The sequence below is a fragment of the Leuciscus leuciscus genome (assembly GCF_965113295.1).
Source record: "Leuciscus leuciscus genome assembly, chromosome: 16".
NCBI lineage: Eukaryota > Metazoa > Chordata > Actinopteri > Cypriniformes > Leuciscidae > Leuciscus > Leuciscus leuciscus.
Window position 1 is genome coordinate 37,666,250 of NC_138740.1, and position 15,258 is coordinate 37,681,507.

Genomic DNA, 15,258 nt, shown 5'->3' on the forward strand with positions numbered 1-15,258 from the left:
CCAAATGTGAAAATGCTCTCCCTCCTTTGGTGGTTCTGGATATCCTAGGTATGACCAAAAGCCTTGAATTTAGTGATCTTAAAGAGCGCGATGGATTATAGGGTGATAGAAGATCCGTTAAATAGACTGGAGCTAAGCCGTTTAGGGCTTTGTAAGTCACTAGCAATATCTTATAATTAATACAGAGCTTTATAGGTAACCAATGCAGTGATGATAAAATCAGTGTTATATGATCATATTTTCTTGATCTCGTAAGAACTCTAGCGGCGGCATTTTGGACTAACTGTAGCTTGTTTATTGAGGATGCAGGACAACCAGCTAATAAAGCATTACAGTAATCCAGTCTCGAGGTCATGAATGCATGAACTAACTTTTCTGCATCAGAAACTGATAGCATATTACGTAGCTTAGCAATGTTTCTAAGGTGGAAAAAGGCTGTTTTTGTAACATATGAAATATGATTTTCAAAAGACAGGTTGCAATCGAGTATAACACCCAGGTTTTTTACTGTAGAGGATAAAGTAACAGGACATCCTATGATGTTAAAGTTGTATTGTGCGATGTTTTGTGGGCGGTTTTTTGAACCGATAAGTATTACCTCTGTCTTGTCTGGATTTAATAAAAGAAAATTACGCGTCATCCAATCTTTTATATCTTTAACACACTCTGTCAATTTGGAAAATTTAGCGTTTTCATCCGGCCGTGATGAAATATATATTTGAGTGTCATCAGCATAACAATGGAAACTAATTCCATGTTTCCTTATAATATTTCCAAGTGGCATCATATATATTGAAAATAACAGAGGGCCTAACACAGATCCCTGCGGCACTCCATAGTTTACTGGAGTTATGATCGATTTTTCTCCATTTAAATAGACAAAATGGTAGCGGTCAGATAGGTATGATTTGAACCAGCTTAGTGCTTGTCCTTGAAAACCAGTATAATTTTGTAGTCGATCTAAGAGTAATGTATGATCTATAGTATCGAACGCAGCACTAAGATCAAGTAAAACTAGTATTGAGATACAGCCTTGGTCAGAAGCTAAAAGTAAATCATTTGTGATTTTAACAAGCGCAGTTTCAGTGCTATGATGCGGTCTGAATCCAGACTGAAACTTTTCATAGATATCATTTTGTTGCAAGAAAGAGCCCAGTTGAGCGGACACCACTTTTTCTAATATTTTAGACATAAATGGAAGATCTGAAATGGGTCTATAATTTGCTAGATTATTATGATCTAATTGTGGTTTCTTAATGAGAGGTTTTATAACTGCCAGTTTGAATGTTCTTGGAACATGACCTAAAGATAAAGACGAGTTAATAATATTGAGGAGAGGCTCTTCCACTACAGGTAACACTTCTTTCAGTAGTTTAGTTGGTATAGGATCTAATAAACATGTTGTTGTTTTAGATGAAGTGATAAGTTTATTTAACTCTTTTTGTTCTATAGTTGTAAAGCACTGTAATTTTTCTTGCGGGGTGATAATTGAAGCTGAATTATAATGCGCGATTGAAGATTGAACGTTTACAATTGTGGTTCTGATGCTTTCTATTTTCTCAGTGAAGAAGTTCATAAAATCATTACTACTGAACTGTAACGGGATATTTTGTTCGGGTGACATCTGTTTATTTGTTAGTCTAGCCACGGTGTTAAATAAAAACCTTGGATTGTTTTGGTTGTTTTCTATTAGTTTGCGGAGGTGCTCAGCCCTGGCCGCTTTTAGGGCCTTTTTATAACGTGACATACTGTCTTTCCAAGCGATTCGAAAGACCTCTAAATTAGTTTGTTTCCATTTACGCTCTAAAATACGGGTTTCTCTCTTTAAAGCATGCGTAGTATTGTTATACCATGGTGCTTTATTTTTCTCTCTGACCTTTTTTAATTTAATAGGTGCAACCACATCCAATGTTCTAGAGAGAATGGTGCTCATAGTGCTAGTTAGTTCTTCTAGTTCATCTGTTTGTTTGGGTTCAGGCAGCAGCTGAGACAGATTTGATAAGCAATTTGAGAAATTATCTATGGTGGATGGGAGGATTGTTCTGCCTGGTTGATAACGCGACGCCGCATGACATATTACAGCAGTACGTAATATGCAAGTTACCATGTAGTGATCAGTGACTTCATCACTTTGTGGAATGATATCTATATCGGTTGGATTGGTTCCATGTGATATAATTAAATCGAGTGTATGATTAAGACGATGTGTTGGTCCGGTGACGTTTTGCTTGACCCCAAATGAATTTAATAAATCTGTAAACGCAGCTCCTAACGCATCATTTGGATTATCTACGTGTATGTTAAAATCTCCAACAATTAATGCTTTATCGACATTGACTAATTGGTCTGAGAGAAAATCTGCAAACTCTTTTAGGAAATCAGCGTAAGGCCCTGGCGGTCTATATACGGTAGCCAAGGCTAGAGATAATAGGGATGTTTTTCTAACATCTAAGAGCATAACATTTAGTACAAGTACTTCAAATGAAATAAACGTATAACCCGTTTTCTGAGTAACATTTAGAAAATCTTTATAAATGGTTGCAACACCTCCGCCACGACCAATCAGACGGGGCTCATGCTTATAACAGTATCCAGGAGGAGTAGACTCATTAATACCGAAATAATCATTTGGTATAAGCCAGGTTTCAGTAAGGCAAAGTACATCGAAGCTATTATCTGTGACTATTTCATTTACAATCACTGCCTTAGGTGTGAGTGATCTAATGTTTAGAAGACCTAGCTTTAGAAATAGTTTTTGTTTACTAATAGCAACATTTTCTGTTTTAATAACAATTAGATTTTTCCTAGATCCTGCATTAGATTTATTATTTGATCTCACTAAACGAGGAATAGACACGGTTTCTATGCAATGTTCTACACTAGTATTTATATCAGGTTGAATTGGTGCAGCAGAGACTATGATTTGGACTTTTGGTTACTAGTCAAAGGGTATTTAACATTTTGGAGATGTTATCTGACAGAAGATCCGCTCCGAATCTGCTTGGGTGTAAGCCATCAGCACGGAAAAGCCTAGGACGCTCCCAAAACAGATTCCAATTATTTACAAAGAGCAGTTTCTGCTCATTTCACCATGACATTAACCATTCATTTAGCGCAAATAATCTGCGGAACTTTTCATGCCCTAGTCGGTACGTGGGAAGCGGTCCTGACACAATGATCGTTGTTTCAGGCGATGTGCTGCGTACCGTATCGATTAGATTCCTGAAGTCTTTCTTCAGAATCTCCATCTGGCGCAGCCTGATGTCGTTCACTCCCGCGTGCAGGACAACAGTTCCGACGCGCTCGTCACCGTTCATGATCTCGGGAACGCGAGCAGCGATATCAGAAACACGAGCACCAGGAAAGCAGTGACTGTGCACCTTACTTTTACCTAACGTAGCGTGTACGTGCCGAACGATGGAATCGCCGATGATCACAGCATCGCGTTCTGTTTCGCGAAGAGGGGAGAAGCGGTTTTGTGTGGATAACTCGAAAACCGGGAGGGTCGGAGAAAGTCTTGGTCTAAACCTGACTCGCGTCTTCCGCTGCGGAACCACCCAGGCTTCGTGGTGGCGTGTTGGAGCCGGAGTGAACGAGACCATGGCTGAGTGCGACCGATGCTGAGGAACGCACGGAGTAGACGCGGTCGGAGTCAGCGGGTTAGTAACGTTAAACACTGATTTGTGTGCATCGGCGCGTGATGTTTCAAGAGCCAAACACCGGTCTCTCAGCTCGGCCTGTCTCAATAAAAGGTCGTGGATCTGTTTCTCAACAGCTTCCAGCTCAGACTGCAGTGCGTGCAGCTCAAATGTGTCCTCACCTGCACCAAACGGTAGACTACTTACATCTGATATATTCGCCATTTTAACAGATGGACAGTGAGTTAGCAACGAAGCTACCAGTGATGCTATCAATATTAATACTAATTTATATTATAAGTTTGTTTGTTTGTAAGTGAGTGTGGAGAAGACACGTTCAGCCGTGATCCACGGACGTAACCTTTAAGAGTATGCAGATTTAGATCACTAATAGGCTTGAGACGCGTCTGCTCAACAGTCCGCGTTGTAACTATGAGGTTTTTTATTATTTTTATTTTTATTTTTTTTATTTTATTTTTTTTAGGTTTTTTAGTGGTAGGGGTGTAGAGTAGACGCACGATAGGCGAAAATAAATAAATAAATGTTTGTTTGTAAGTGAGTGTGGAGAAGACGCGTTCAGCCGTGATCCACTGGAGTAACCTATAAGAGTATCCAGCGTTGGATCACTAATAGGCTTGAGACGCGTCTGCTCAACAGTCCGCGTTGTAACCATGAGGTTTGAGCAGTAACGTTAGTGCTTCTCAGTGAGGAAAAGTAGAAAATGTTCGTTGTAAGCGAGTTTAAAGAGAAAAATCAAGAATTATAAATCAAATCGATAGAGCTCCAAAAACAACAACGCATTCAGACGCAACGCATGATAATAACAGGACAAGACATTACTCACCGTGTTTGTCTTGTGTCTGACCACATAGCTCTGTCTTTGTTTGTGTTGGCGTGTGTGTGTGTGTGTGTGTTTGTGTTATCTCTCAGCTTGTCAGTCAGTGCTAGAGTTAGTGGTTCTGTCAGTTCTAGGTTTGTATTTATTTTCTTTCTTTTTTTCAGTCCTTTTTTTTTTAGTCAAGTCCTAGTCTTTATTTTGCTCTAGTTCTCCCAAACTTTATTTTTGGTTCATCTATTGTTTTTCCTTTTGTTAACTGATGTTTTATTTATTTTGTGTTGGTTCCTGTCTGCTCCCCGGGGTTCTCTGCCTGCTGGTTCCTTCTGTCTGGCAGTTAGACTGGTTTGAGGTCTGTGTGCAACAAGTGTCAGATCTCTGCTTCATGGTTCCTTGCCCTGTCTTTAACCATCTGCCGGGCCTGGTCACGTCCTCACCAGTTCTTCGACCTGTAGTCCTCTGGAGTTGGTTCCAGCAGTCCCCACAGCTGTCCTGTCGCCGGTTGACCCTTCTGTTTGGACTGTTCCTGCCTCACCCTGTCTTGTACTGTCTTCTGTTAATAACTATCATTCCCCTGCTCATTCTGCGTCTGGGTCTCCCCTATCTGAATCCTGACAGGTTCATGTTAGTTTATCATAGTATGATGATCAATAATTACCATCCATTTGATCTTCTTGCTGTTCTTGTTGTCATCCTCTTACACCTGAAAGAATAAACAGATTTAGTTGATCTGCAGTGTGTGTCAGTCTGAGTTTTTGATTGTGATCACATCACCTTAATCACAGCAGAACATGCGCACGTCATTGAGAGCGGTGTCGTCTCCACTTCCCTGTGGCTCTTCTATCCGGGTCTGAATGCCGCAGATTCCTGTTCCTTTACATTTGGGACTCCAGTTGCCCCAATCGCCCCAGGCTGTACCGTCACCCTGCAGCAAAAAACCATCACTGCAGGTGAACCTGGAGAAAAATCGAAGTGACAATATTATGATAAAATATGTAATTAATTTGTGCCGTTGGATTGAATGTCAGTCACATGATCACCTGCAGCTGACGGCCTAATATGAACAGCAGCACGACTGCGAGTGTGATATTAATTGAACTGCTTGATGAGGGAAAACGGAGTCCTTTAATAGCAAAACAAAACCAGGATGACTTATAGCAGCACACACTCACCTGATGTTGTTTGCAGCCGTATCATCATATGCAAATCCTTGGTAAGATTCAACTCTCAGCTGGAAATCTTTCAAGAATCCAGAAAGACACCATTTGATATCTGTCCACACACCCCAGCTGAAGAAAACACACAAAAAGGTTTCCTGATCAAATCAATTATTGTTTTCAAGAAAATCCTCAATTCACATATCTAGCTGAAACACTTAATGTAAGAATTCGTAATAATCGGAGTCCATTACTGTCCTAAGTCGGACTCAATAGAGGCGTGGCGCTCATGTGAGCCTGATGATCCTTTGGACCGATTGACACAGTAAAGACGAATCCCATTGAGCGCTGTATCATCACCAGCACCAATTGGTCTTTCCACCTTAAAACAACAACAACAATAACAACATTGAGACAATCTTCCCTTTAAAAAAGAGAGTTAACTCTAACCCAACCCATAGTAACATTTATCTTCATGCTCTTTAGTATTACACAGACACTTTAAAAATCTTAAGCAAGTGCAGTTCCCTGGAGAAACCTGGAATTAAATGACAAACATCAATTTTCTCTCTTGGCTTTGAACCTTTGAAGCACTAAGCCAAACCCATATAACCGATGTCAAGGCCAAACTTACCTTCAAACTAAACCCTGCGGCGTACCATCCACTTGGACACATGCTCTTAAGCCCCCACGATCCCCACTTCATTCCGTTCGACACCGTCAGCTCAGATCCGTTATCTCGGTCGATGCTCCGCTCAGAACGACCTTCTGTGACCTGACCGCTCACATGCCCAATAATGGCTAGCAGTGAAAATATGGAAAAGAAGTGATGCATTGCTACAGCACTGGCCTGATTGATATAAAATAGTGAATGTTAGATTAATAATCACGTAGACTATCTGCAGCTTCAGCTATCAGTGATCAGGTGGAAACAGACGCCTCAACCCTTGTGATGTGAGAATGATCAAGCAGACACAGAGACTGTGTAGTACCATAACATTCTCAAGTTTATTAAGGGAGAAGCCTTATATTTATACACAAGATTAAGCAAAATCATCCACAATGTCCCATTACCATATTTGGCATATTAAGAAATACAATACAATGGAAGAGAGGTCAGATGTTTAAATGTATGTGCGTGTCTTGCGTTCACGTTTGGGTGTGAGTGTATAAGTGTGTTCAACCCTAGTTCTTGTTTTGTCTAGGTGTGTCCCTGATGTGCAGATAACAATGAAAAGACGTTACACAAGGGCAGTCTTACACAAGAACAGTCAAAATTGGAGCCTAAGAAATAAGAAAATAATAACAATGGCCACTTTAAATGAATTCTGTCTGGTTTCTAAACTAAAACTGAGTAAAACTACTCTCAGGATTAGTTTTTGAGCTGATCAGAACTTCTTCAGACTGGTTAATCAATTTTGTGATGTCCTGGTTCTACCCAATGAGCAGCTAGGAGCACCGAGCGCACACCAATGACCTGTACGTCAAGTGAACACACAAAAATACAAACATTGATCCAATTAAAATATACGTTTAACTGTCAGTGTCCTTAAAAACGTTTTTTCTTGGTAAAATATCAATAAAATATTTTGTGACCCCATCATCTTGCAAGAGATGAGGAGAACTCAAGAGTGCAACCAACAGTGTGTTTCTTTGCAAATATAACAAAGTGTATTAGACAACATTTAAAAGTAGTAATCCCCTCCTTGAACTGCAACCTTATCGTGGTGGAGGGGTTTGAGTACCCGAATGATCCTAGGAGCTATGTTGTCCGGGGCTATATGCCCCTGATAGGGTCTCCCAAGGCAAACAGGTCCTGGGTGACGGGTCAGACTAAGAGCGGTTCATAAGCCCACTATGAAGCAAATTAAAACAAGGAGCGAGACGTCGCCCTGGAGCCAGGCCCGGCCGGGCTCAGCCCGAAGAAGTGACGTGGAGCCGCCCTCCCGTGGGCTCACCACCTGCAGGAGGGACTGTAAGGGGCCGGTGCATAGTGGATCGGGCGACAGCCGAAGGCGGGGGCCCCGACAACCCGATCTCTGGACACAGAAACTGGCAATCATATCCAATGGCAATTGCTTTGCAAATAAATCATCAAAATTTCACTCCAAAGAAAAAGTAATCACCAAATCAAACCACTAGAAATTGTCAGATGCTGGTGTGCTGGTGGCATATGTTGTCTTTTGGATGCTAGTATCATCCCAGTAAGACCACAACAAATTGCTTCTGTGTTACATATCACATTTATGTTTACTGGTACACAGTAAAATCCTCAGTGTTAAACAATGCTCAGTTTTCATATAGTCCCAATCTGAGTAAAAGTAACAGTGAAGCAATGTTGCAGTTAGTGAAATTATGTATTATTCACTCTACTGTGATGACTGAGCATTAGTGATGACACCAGCGGTTAACAAGCAGATTCACTGAAGATAAGAGGAACAGCAAGAACAGAAAAAAGAGAGAGATGAGCAGAAACACAACAACTACAACTGACTTACAGCCACACAGCCTTAGAGGAAATCAACTGCAAATAAAATCAATATCTCACCAGAGGATGATTAAAAAACTCCTAAAAAAGTATAACCATATTTAATTATTGTCACGGTGTGACAAAAATTAGAGAAAAGACTAAAGTCCTTGTGATGCAGTGTTGTTGTGGAGACCTCCAGTGGACACCCGTCTCTATTGCACTGCGAATCTGTTGCCATGGCAGCAAGGCCAATTGCCCGATTGACAGCAGGTGTGGAGTAATTACAGAGAGTGTTGTGAGAGGGACACGTATTGAGATGGGGCTTTAAAAATAGAGAGGAAGCAGACTGCCTGGTGGTTCTCCTCCCCGCCTGGGGATTCTCCTCCTGTGAGATACTGTGTTTTTGTCGACGGGTTGTTCTTTTATTGAGGCTGGGCTATGAAGCGGGCGAAGATCGAAGTCGAGAAGTCGAGAGAAGAGAGTGAAGTATTTGTCAGCGAAAACCCAAGGAATATCGTCAGCAGTGGGAAAGACGCAAAGTGATGAGTATTGGATCCGTTGTTTATATGCACTAACACTGAAGTGGTGTTGAGAGTTTGGAAAGTGTGCGGCACGAGTGAATTAGTACACTGAGTGAATTGTTGATCAGTCTCCAACTTTTGTCCGCTCCTCGCTGATTGTGACGATCGCTGCACCCGTCTTCTGCTGTCTCCGGAGAGAAGTTGAGCCCTTGCGAGAGACGAGAGTTGATCTGGTGGGAGAAAGACCGGTGGGTGGGTGCTGGCCCGAATGCACGGTGTGCGAGTGGAATGCAGTGCCTGAAGTGACGATTCACACGGTTTGTGTTATGGAGTGAAGTTCATCGTGTGGAGAAGTAATGGTAGTCTGCTGTGCACTCTCTCCTTACAGTCTTTCACCCGCTGTCTCCAAGGAAGGTTTTGATATATCGAGTGCCCAACTTACCATTTTGAGACAGCCCGGCTCTGTTAATGCTGAATGTTTTTTATGCTGTTGAACTGTTAAACCCTGCTACATTGTTACAGTGTACAGCTGAAGCGGAGTGTCTCGCTTAAAGCATCCTCTCTGCCTGGTGGTCTCCACACGCTCCTATCGAAAGCCGCTGCCCTGTTCAGAACGAAAGGAGGTATTGCAGCTGAATGTTTCATAGGCTGTTGAATAGTTAAAACCCTGCTACCTGGTTACAGCGCACAGCCGAAGTGGAGTGTCTCGCTCAAAGTGTCCTCCCCGCCTGGTGGTCTCCACATGCCCTATTGAAGGCCTCTGCCCTGTTCAGAAAGAGAGAAGGTATCACTGTCGAGTGCTTGTATACCGTTGAACCGTTGAACCCTGCTGTATTGTTGCAGTACACAGTCGAAGGGAGCGTTTCGCTCCAAGTGTTCGTCCGCCTGGTGGTCCCCACATGCCCCAGTGAAGGCCTCCGCCCTGTTCAGAAAGAGAGAAGCCCTCCATGCCTACGTTGCAAGCCGCTGCCCCTGTTGAGAAGGAAAAGGAATAGCTGCGGCACGTGCCTCGAATCGAAGTGTCGAAGAGTACTTACCCAGTGACCTACCTAGACGGTGTGAGTTTCCCTCTGATCCCTCTCCAACGAGTTGCAGGGCCGCCACGATCGTTCTCCCCTCTACGGTCCAGGGGGCCATCGAATTCCCTCTGGTGACAAGATTTTAATTAGGATCTTTCAAATTACTGCTCTTAACTTAATAAAGAAACCTGTTATTCCTTTATTCCCTTGTCTGTCTGGTCCTTGACACGTTCCTCGAGGTGGTACCCGGTTTCCAGGGGTGGGTGCAGTCTGGCTCGGTCCACCCCGACCTGTGACAGAACTTTAAGCTGTCTACCTGTGACACTTTTACAACACATCAAAAAGTTGAAGATGATTATGATATGATTTTCTTAAATCTACTAAATTTCAAAACAACATTTTAATGAACAGGAAACTGTGTTAAATATTGTTTTGATGCCAAACTAGCACTGTGGTCCAGTCTCTTCATGCTGTGGTCCAGTCTCTTCATGCTGTGGTCCAGTCTCTTCATGCTGTGGTCCAGTCTCTTCATGCTCCGTCTGTAAAGTGAACAGATTGACTGATGTTACTAATGGTGATTTCATAAACATTTAATAATAACAGTGTGGCTACTCCATAAATGTTAACCCTTAAGTTATTTAGGCTGTGCTTTGTGTACTATAAATATTAAATCACACAAGATTCAAATATAGCTTACAAATGTTATACAATGGAAAGGTTCAATTACACACTGTAAAGGATTACACCTGAAAAAGAAAACCTGCAGGAAATGTTACTCACCCTTGAATCCCAATGAGGAGCGTTCTTCAAGGTGTCTGAAATATACTCTTCTAGTACCTTGACGGGCACCTTTGGATGCATCTTTCGGCAAGCCTCTAAAAAGTTTACATCATGGTTTAGTCAAACTTCAGTAGAAATGTTGGGAAAACATGGACCTCAAAAAATATATATATTCATGTCATGACATCTTTAATGAACATTAGTATCATTTTTGTGATCAGATCACTGAAACCATATGAAAGTAGTCAGAATGCATGTGAGCAAATTGCATTGTAGGGCTGTGTTCAAAATATCACTATGAAGCTGTATCGTCACATAATCCTTGCTGATATGAATACTGCTACTACGGAATACCGATTTGCATCGGGTGGTTCTTTGCCTTAGCGTTGTGCATTCAAATTGTGTAATGAACAGCCAGCTGTGAATTATCCCACTTATATCAGGGTCATTTGCAAGCATTGACTATTTAAAGCTGTTATTGAAGTTTGCATCACAATATTTGACTGGAAGACTAAAACTGATGGTTATTTTTGTCAAGTTACGGCTCGTTAGGTTTAGCATGTTCTGTCCGCTTTTAATCAGACACAGAGATAAAGTAGTGCATAAGATTAAATTTATTTGAATGAATGAATGAATGAATAGCATTTATTTAAATTTTCAAAAGAGAAAGAGAGATTTGTACCAGTGTCTGTTTAGTGTCTCTCTCTATTAACGATGAAGCTATGCGTTTAATTACTTCAAAAAAGTGATGTAACCCCCTGGTTGCTGAGAAATATAATGTAGCGAATCAGTAGCAAAGCTATTTTATTATATTGTTGCATTTTTGTACTGCGAGATATTGTGACACAATATATTGTTACACCCCTAGCACCTTTAAATTAAAAGAGCACATTAATATAAAACGGTGATTCAACTGACTTGGAACTACCTGTGCATTAGACAGTTTTGTGTTGTACCAAAACACATGGATTAACGTGAAAATTGTAGCTCCCCAACTTATCCTTTTCATTTACTTCCTAACTCACTCATACGTTATACGTGAATGTTAATACTAAGCGTAAATGGTATTGTGTCTTGGCCAATCTGATCACTGAAAACTCATCTTAATACCAGGTGTAAATGCAGTGAGTCTTACAAAATGTAATATTTACCAATGATCACACTGCAAATATTAAGGTCCTGGAAACTTAATTTCCCCTTCCGTCCCTTCATACTGCACTGAAGCCAAACACAGTTGAGCCCTATTGCTCTTAATAGCCTCCGGATGGCGTCTCCAAGGGTTTTGCCTCCAAGAAGGCTAAGGTGAAGGACCTGTCATAAAAAAAGCAATTATTAATTTGGGACGGATAGATGCTTCCATTCCTAATCCATGTATAACTGTGGACACTAGCATTTAAATGGCTGAAAAGTAAGCCTGTGACTAGTAAGAAAACATATGGGCAAAAATGTATTGTACAACGGTTAAAAGTGAGCCATGTTTCTTTCTTTTTTTTGTTTGGTTGACTTTAGATTGATGATGAAATGAATAGGCTGTCAAGTTTGCAATGCAAACTGATATGTTGTGTTCGTGTACATATTTATGTGCACTTTGCAAAAGTTTTGCATGATTTCGAGGTAAATTACACTATATATGTCAAAGCACATTTCAGGTGATAAAAACCCCACAATTATAATCTGCTGTTAAATGTACTTACAGTTTTTTCCCTGTATTCACTGTCTGTTATCTTAGAGCACAAGTCATCCAGTTCTTGTGTGCTATGGCAAGGATTGAGCAGATACTCAGAGATGTCAATTGTTGGCTGGCCAATACTTCTTAAAAGACTTTCAGTGGCTGAAAGCTTTTGGTCCATTTTGTCAAGTCGAATAAACATGGCTCGTTCAAGTTTCTTCAACTCTGTGTTGTCTGAAATGTGCAGTTCACATGTTAACATGCAAAAAGAAAGCAGGGTGAAATAACTATCTACATTCAATTGATGTAAAATAATTTCTATATTTAAAGCTGCAGTCCATAATTTTTGGCACTCTAGTGGTTAATAAACGTGTTTATTAACAGAATAATGCGTCTTGCAAAAGAACATTATAGCCAGAGCTCCTTGTGTTTATGTCTATGGCGAGTCACGCAGTTACTGGGCTACTCCACAGCTGAGCGACCCGACCAGTCTAAAGTAGACCCCATATAAACACTTATTACAGTATTAAGTGTAGTTATTCAGGATAAGACCAAAACACAGATGGAAAATGCATGCATGGTGTACTCGCTCATTATATACATTTTGTACATTTTGAACACAAAAAAGTTACAGACTGCAGCTTTAAATAGAGTTCCTTTTATAAACCACACAGATACAGAATGCGATAAACAACAGCGGGACCTTTGTTATACACTGAATAAAACTGTACAGTATGACAGTTCTTTTGTACATTGTACAATTTAATATGACTTAATACAGTGCTATGCATAAGTTTAGACACCCATGCTAAAGTTGACTAAAAAGAGGAATAAAAAATCATCTTTTGGAAATTGAACTTAATGCCTTAATTAAAAAAAATTGTGAGAGATTGGCATGGTTTTATTTCAGTTAGCTTAATAGCTGGTTTGATTTGCATTGAGAGATGATCTTCGGAAAGTACTCCATGCCAATCTCTAGGTGTGGTGAAGGCTATGTGATGATGTGGGGCTATTTTAATTCCAAAAGGCCAAGGGAACTTTATCAGGATGCATAGTATCCCGGATCCATGAAGTAACTGGCCTTTAAAAATAAAAATCTGCCTGCCTCTATGGGAATTTAACATAGGGGTGACCAGACTTATGCACCCTGTATTTTAAGGAAGAACATTTATTTATTTACGATACATTATTCATTCACAAAGAAAATTGGTGTCCTTAAAGGTTGGATTTTTCCTAATTTTTTTAATTAAGGCATTAAGTTCAATTTCCAAAAGATTATTTTTTATTCCTCTTTTTAGTCAACTTTAGCATGGGTGTCTAAACTTATGCATAGCACTGTATATAACATATAACAGTACATTATTATATTATTAGAATATTAGAATGATTTCTAAAGGATGAAGTCTGGAGTATGACGCTGAAAATTCTGCTTTGATCACAGGAATAAATTAAATTTGAAATATTAAAATTGAAAAGACTTTTTAAGTTTTTACATTTTAAGTTGTAATATTATTTCACAATATCACTGTATTTTTTATCAAATAAATGCAACCTTTGTGAGCAAAAGAGACTTCTTCCACTGGCACCAAACTTTTCAATGAAAGAAAAAACAAAACTTGTACTCAAACAAATTGGTTTCCCCGGCTGATGCAGGAACATCTACAGCCACATCAGCTGAAAATGAGAAATACAAGAAGTTGAATCAATGTATTATACATTTACAAGATCATAATACATCACACAGTACACACAGATGAAATCTGTTTATTTTAATGCTCAAATAAGTCATATGTTTGCATTTATACTCAACATCAAAAATATACATGAACACACCATTGCATTTTTACTAATTTGTGAGATATTAAGCTAAAAATTCTTACATAATAAATGTTTGTTGACATTTCAAAGGTGTCTTTTATTGAAAATTAATTTAATAATTTTAGAAAAAGGGGGTTTCAGAAACCTTTAATAGTTCAGTATGATTATCATTATAAACCAACTATTTTCAGATAATTAATAGAAATAATCATCATTAGGTGTTTCTGGATCTTGGGCACTTAGAAGACCTGAAAAAATAGATTCCAAAAACATGTTTCCTAGCAATTATTCAGGGATGCGTTTAAAAAAAAAAAAAGAGTTAATAAATGATTGTGTAATAGTAGCACTCATTTTGTTGAGTTGCACCACATTAGGGTTGGGTATCGTTTTTTTTTAATACCGTTGCCAAATCGATACTTTTAAAACGTTACTGGTTGTCAGGAACGTGAAGAGAGAACTCAAACGCAGAGGATTCGAGCAGTTTATTCGAACAGTTTATTATAACAGAAAATACAACAGGCACAACAGAAAATCCAATAAACATCTATCGTGTGTAGTGACACACAAACGAACAGAAAGCTGGTGTAACAACTCCAGAGCCATCCGTACAGACACCTGCGGACACAGGCTGTGGAGACCACCTCAGGTGCAATGCCCAATAGGGACGTGGAACGAGACAGGGGATAGCGGGCACACGGCCAGCTGAAAGACTCCTCGTCTAGGCATCCTGAGTACAGCAGCGGAAGAAGGTAAAACACAAAGACACAGCACAGGTACCTGTTCCTCAAGGTCTGAGTAAAGTTTACATAGGTGCGTAATAATGCCCTTACTGGACAAAGGGTGAGCAAATTCTGCTGATCTGCCTGTGAAGAAGTTGGTTGAAATTGAACTACCTCCAGAACTTGATTTCTGAACTGAGGATTAGGTACTTTTGGTAAAAAGGCAAGGTTGGGCCAGAGTGTCACCCCTGTGCCATCCGGCCTCCAACGTAAACAATCCTCACTAATAGATAGCGCACACAATTCTCCTACCCATTTAGCAGAGCATATAGCCAAGAGAAAAGCTGTCTTGAGACACAAAGCTTTTAAATCTGCATCCGCCATAGGCTCGTATGGGGGCTTAGTGAGAGAGTCTAGTACAAAAGGCAAATCCCAATTGGGTACCCGCAAAGTGCGATTTGGACATAAGCGACGAGCTCCCTTCAGGAACTGACCTACCAAGGGATATCGGCCTAATGGCTGGCCATCCACTCCCCTATGAGATGCTGAAATAGATGAAGCATAAACCCTGATTGTACTGGCTGCTTTGCCCTGATCCAGTTGAGCCTGCAGGAATCTAAGGACAAGTGGCA

The 15,258-nt window shown here is 40.3% G+C and overlaps 4 protein-coding genes across 6 annotated transcripts in view; 1 reads left to right on the forward strand and 3 right to left on the reverse strand.

The window, feature by feature from the left end:
* The window catches only part of LOC309476899 (vitelline membrane outer layer protein 1-like), a 101,398-nt gene that overhangs the window by 12,278 nt on the left and 73,862 nt on the right, over positions 1–15,258 (reverse strand). The gene's annotated exons all lie outside the window — the stretch shown is intronic.
* LOC309476892 (vitelline membrane outer layer protein 1-like) overlaps positions 1–15,258 on the forward strand; it is a 121,836-nt gene that overhangs the window by 9,455 nt on the left and 97,123 nt on the right. The gene's annotated exons all lie outside the window — the stretch shown is intronic.
* Positions 1–15,258, reverse strand: part of LOC309476888 (vitelline membrane outer layer protein 1-like) — a 72,422-nt gene that overhangs the window by 741 nt on the left and 56,423 nt on the right. The window lies entirely within an intron of this gene.
* LOC309476890 (vitelline membrane outer layer protein 1-like) lies at positions 4,485–6,638 on the reverse strand. Its single transcript, XM_082140038.1, has 5 exons — positions 6,265–6,638; positions 5,885–6,012; positions 5,646–5,762; positions 5,248–5,429; positions 4,485–5,176 (listed from the first exon to the last, which is right to left on the reverse strand). Exons 1-4 carry the CDS (start codon positions 6,463–6,465, stop codon positions 5,249–5,251), a joined length of 627 nt encoding a protein of 208 aa, XP_081996164.1. The 5' UTR covers positions 6,466–6,638; the 3' UTR covers positions 4,485–5,176; position 5,248.

Excerpts from the sequence above, each read along its gene's own strand:
- LOC309476890 (XM_082140038.1), bottom strand. The coding sequence starts at position 6,465 with ATGCATCACTTCTTTTCCATATTTTCACTGCTAGCCATTATTGGGCAT. Across the intron at positions 6,013-6,264 it reads CCGCAGGGTTTAGTTTGAAG|GTGGAAAGACCAATTGGTGC; the intron begins GTAAGTTTGGCC and ends TGTTGTTTTAAG. Across the intron at positions 5,430-5,645 it reads ACGGCTGCAAACAACATCAG|GTTCACCTGCAGTGATGGTT; the intron begins GTGAGTGTGTGC and ends ATTTTTCTCCAG.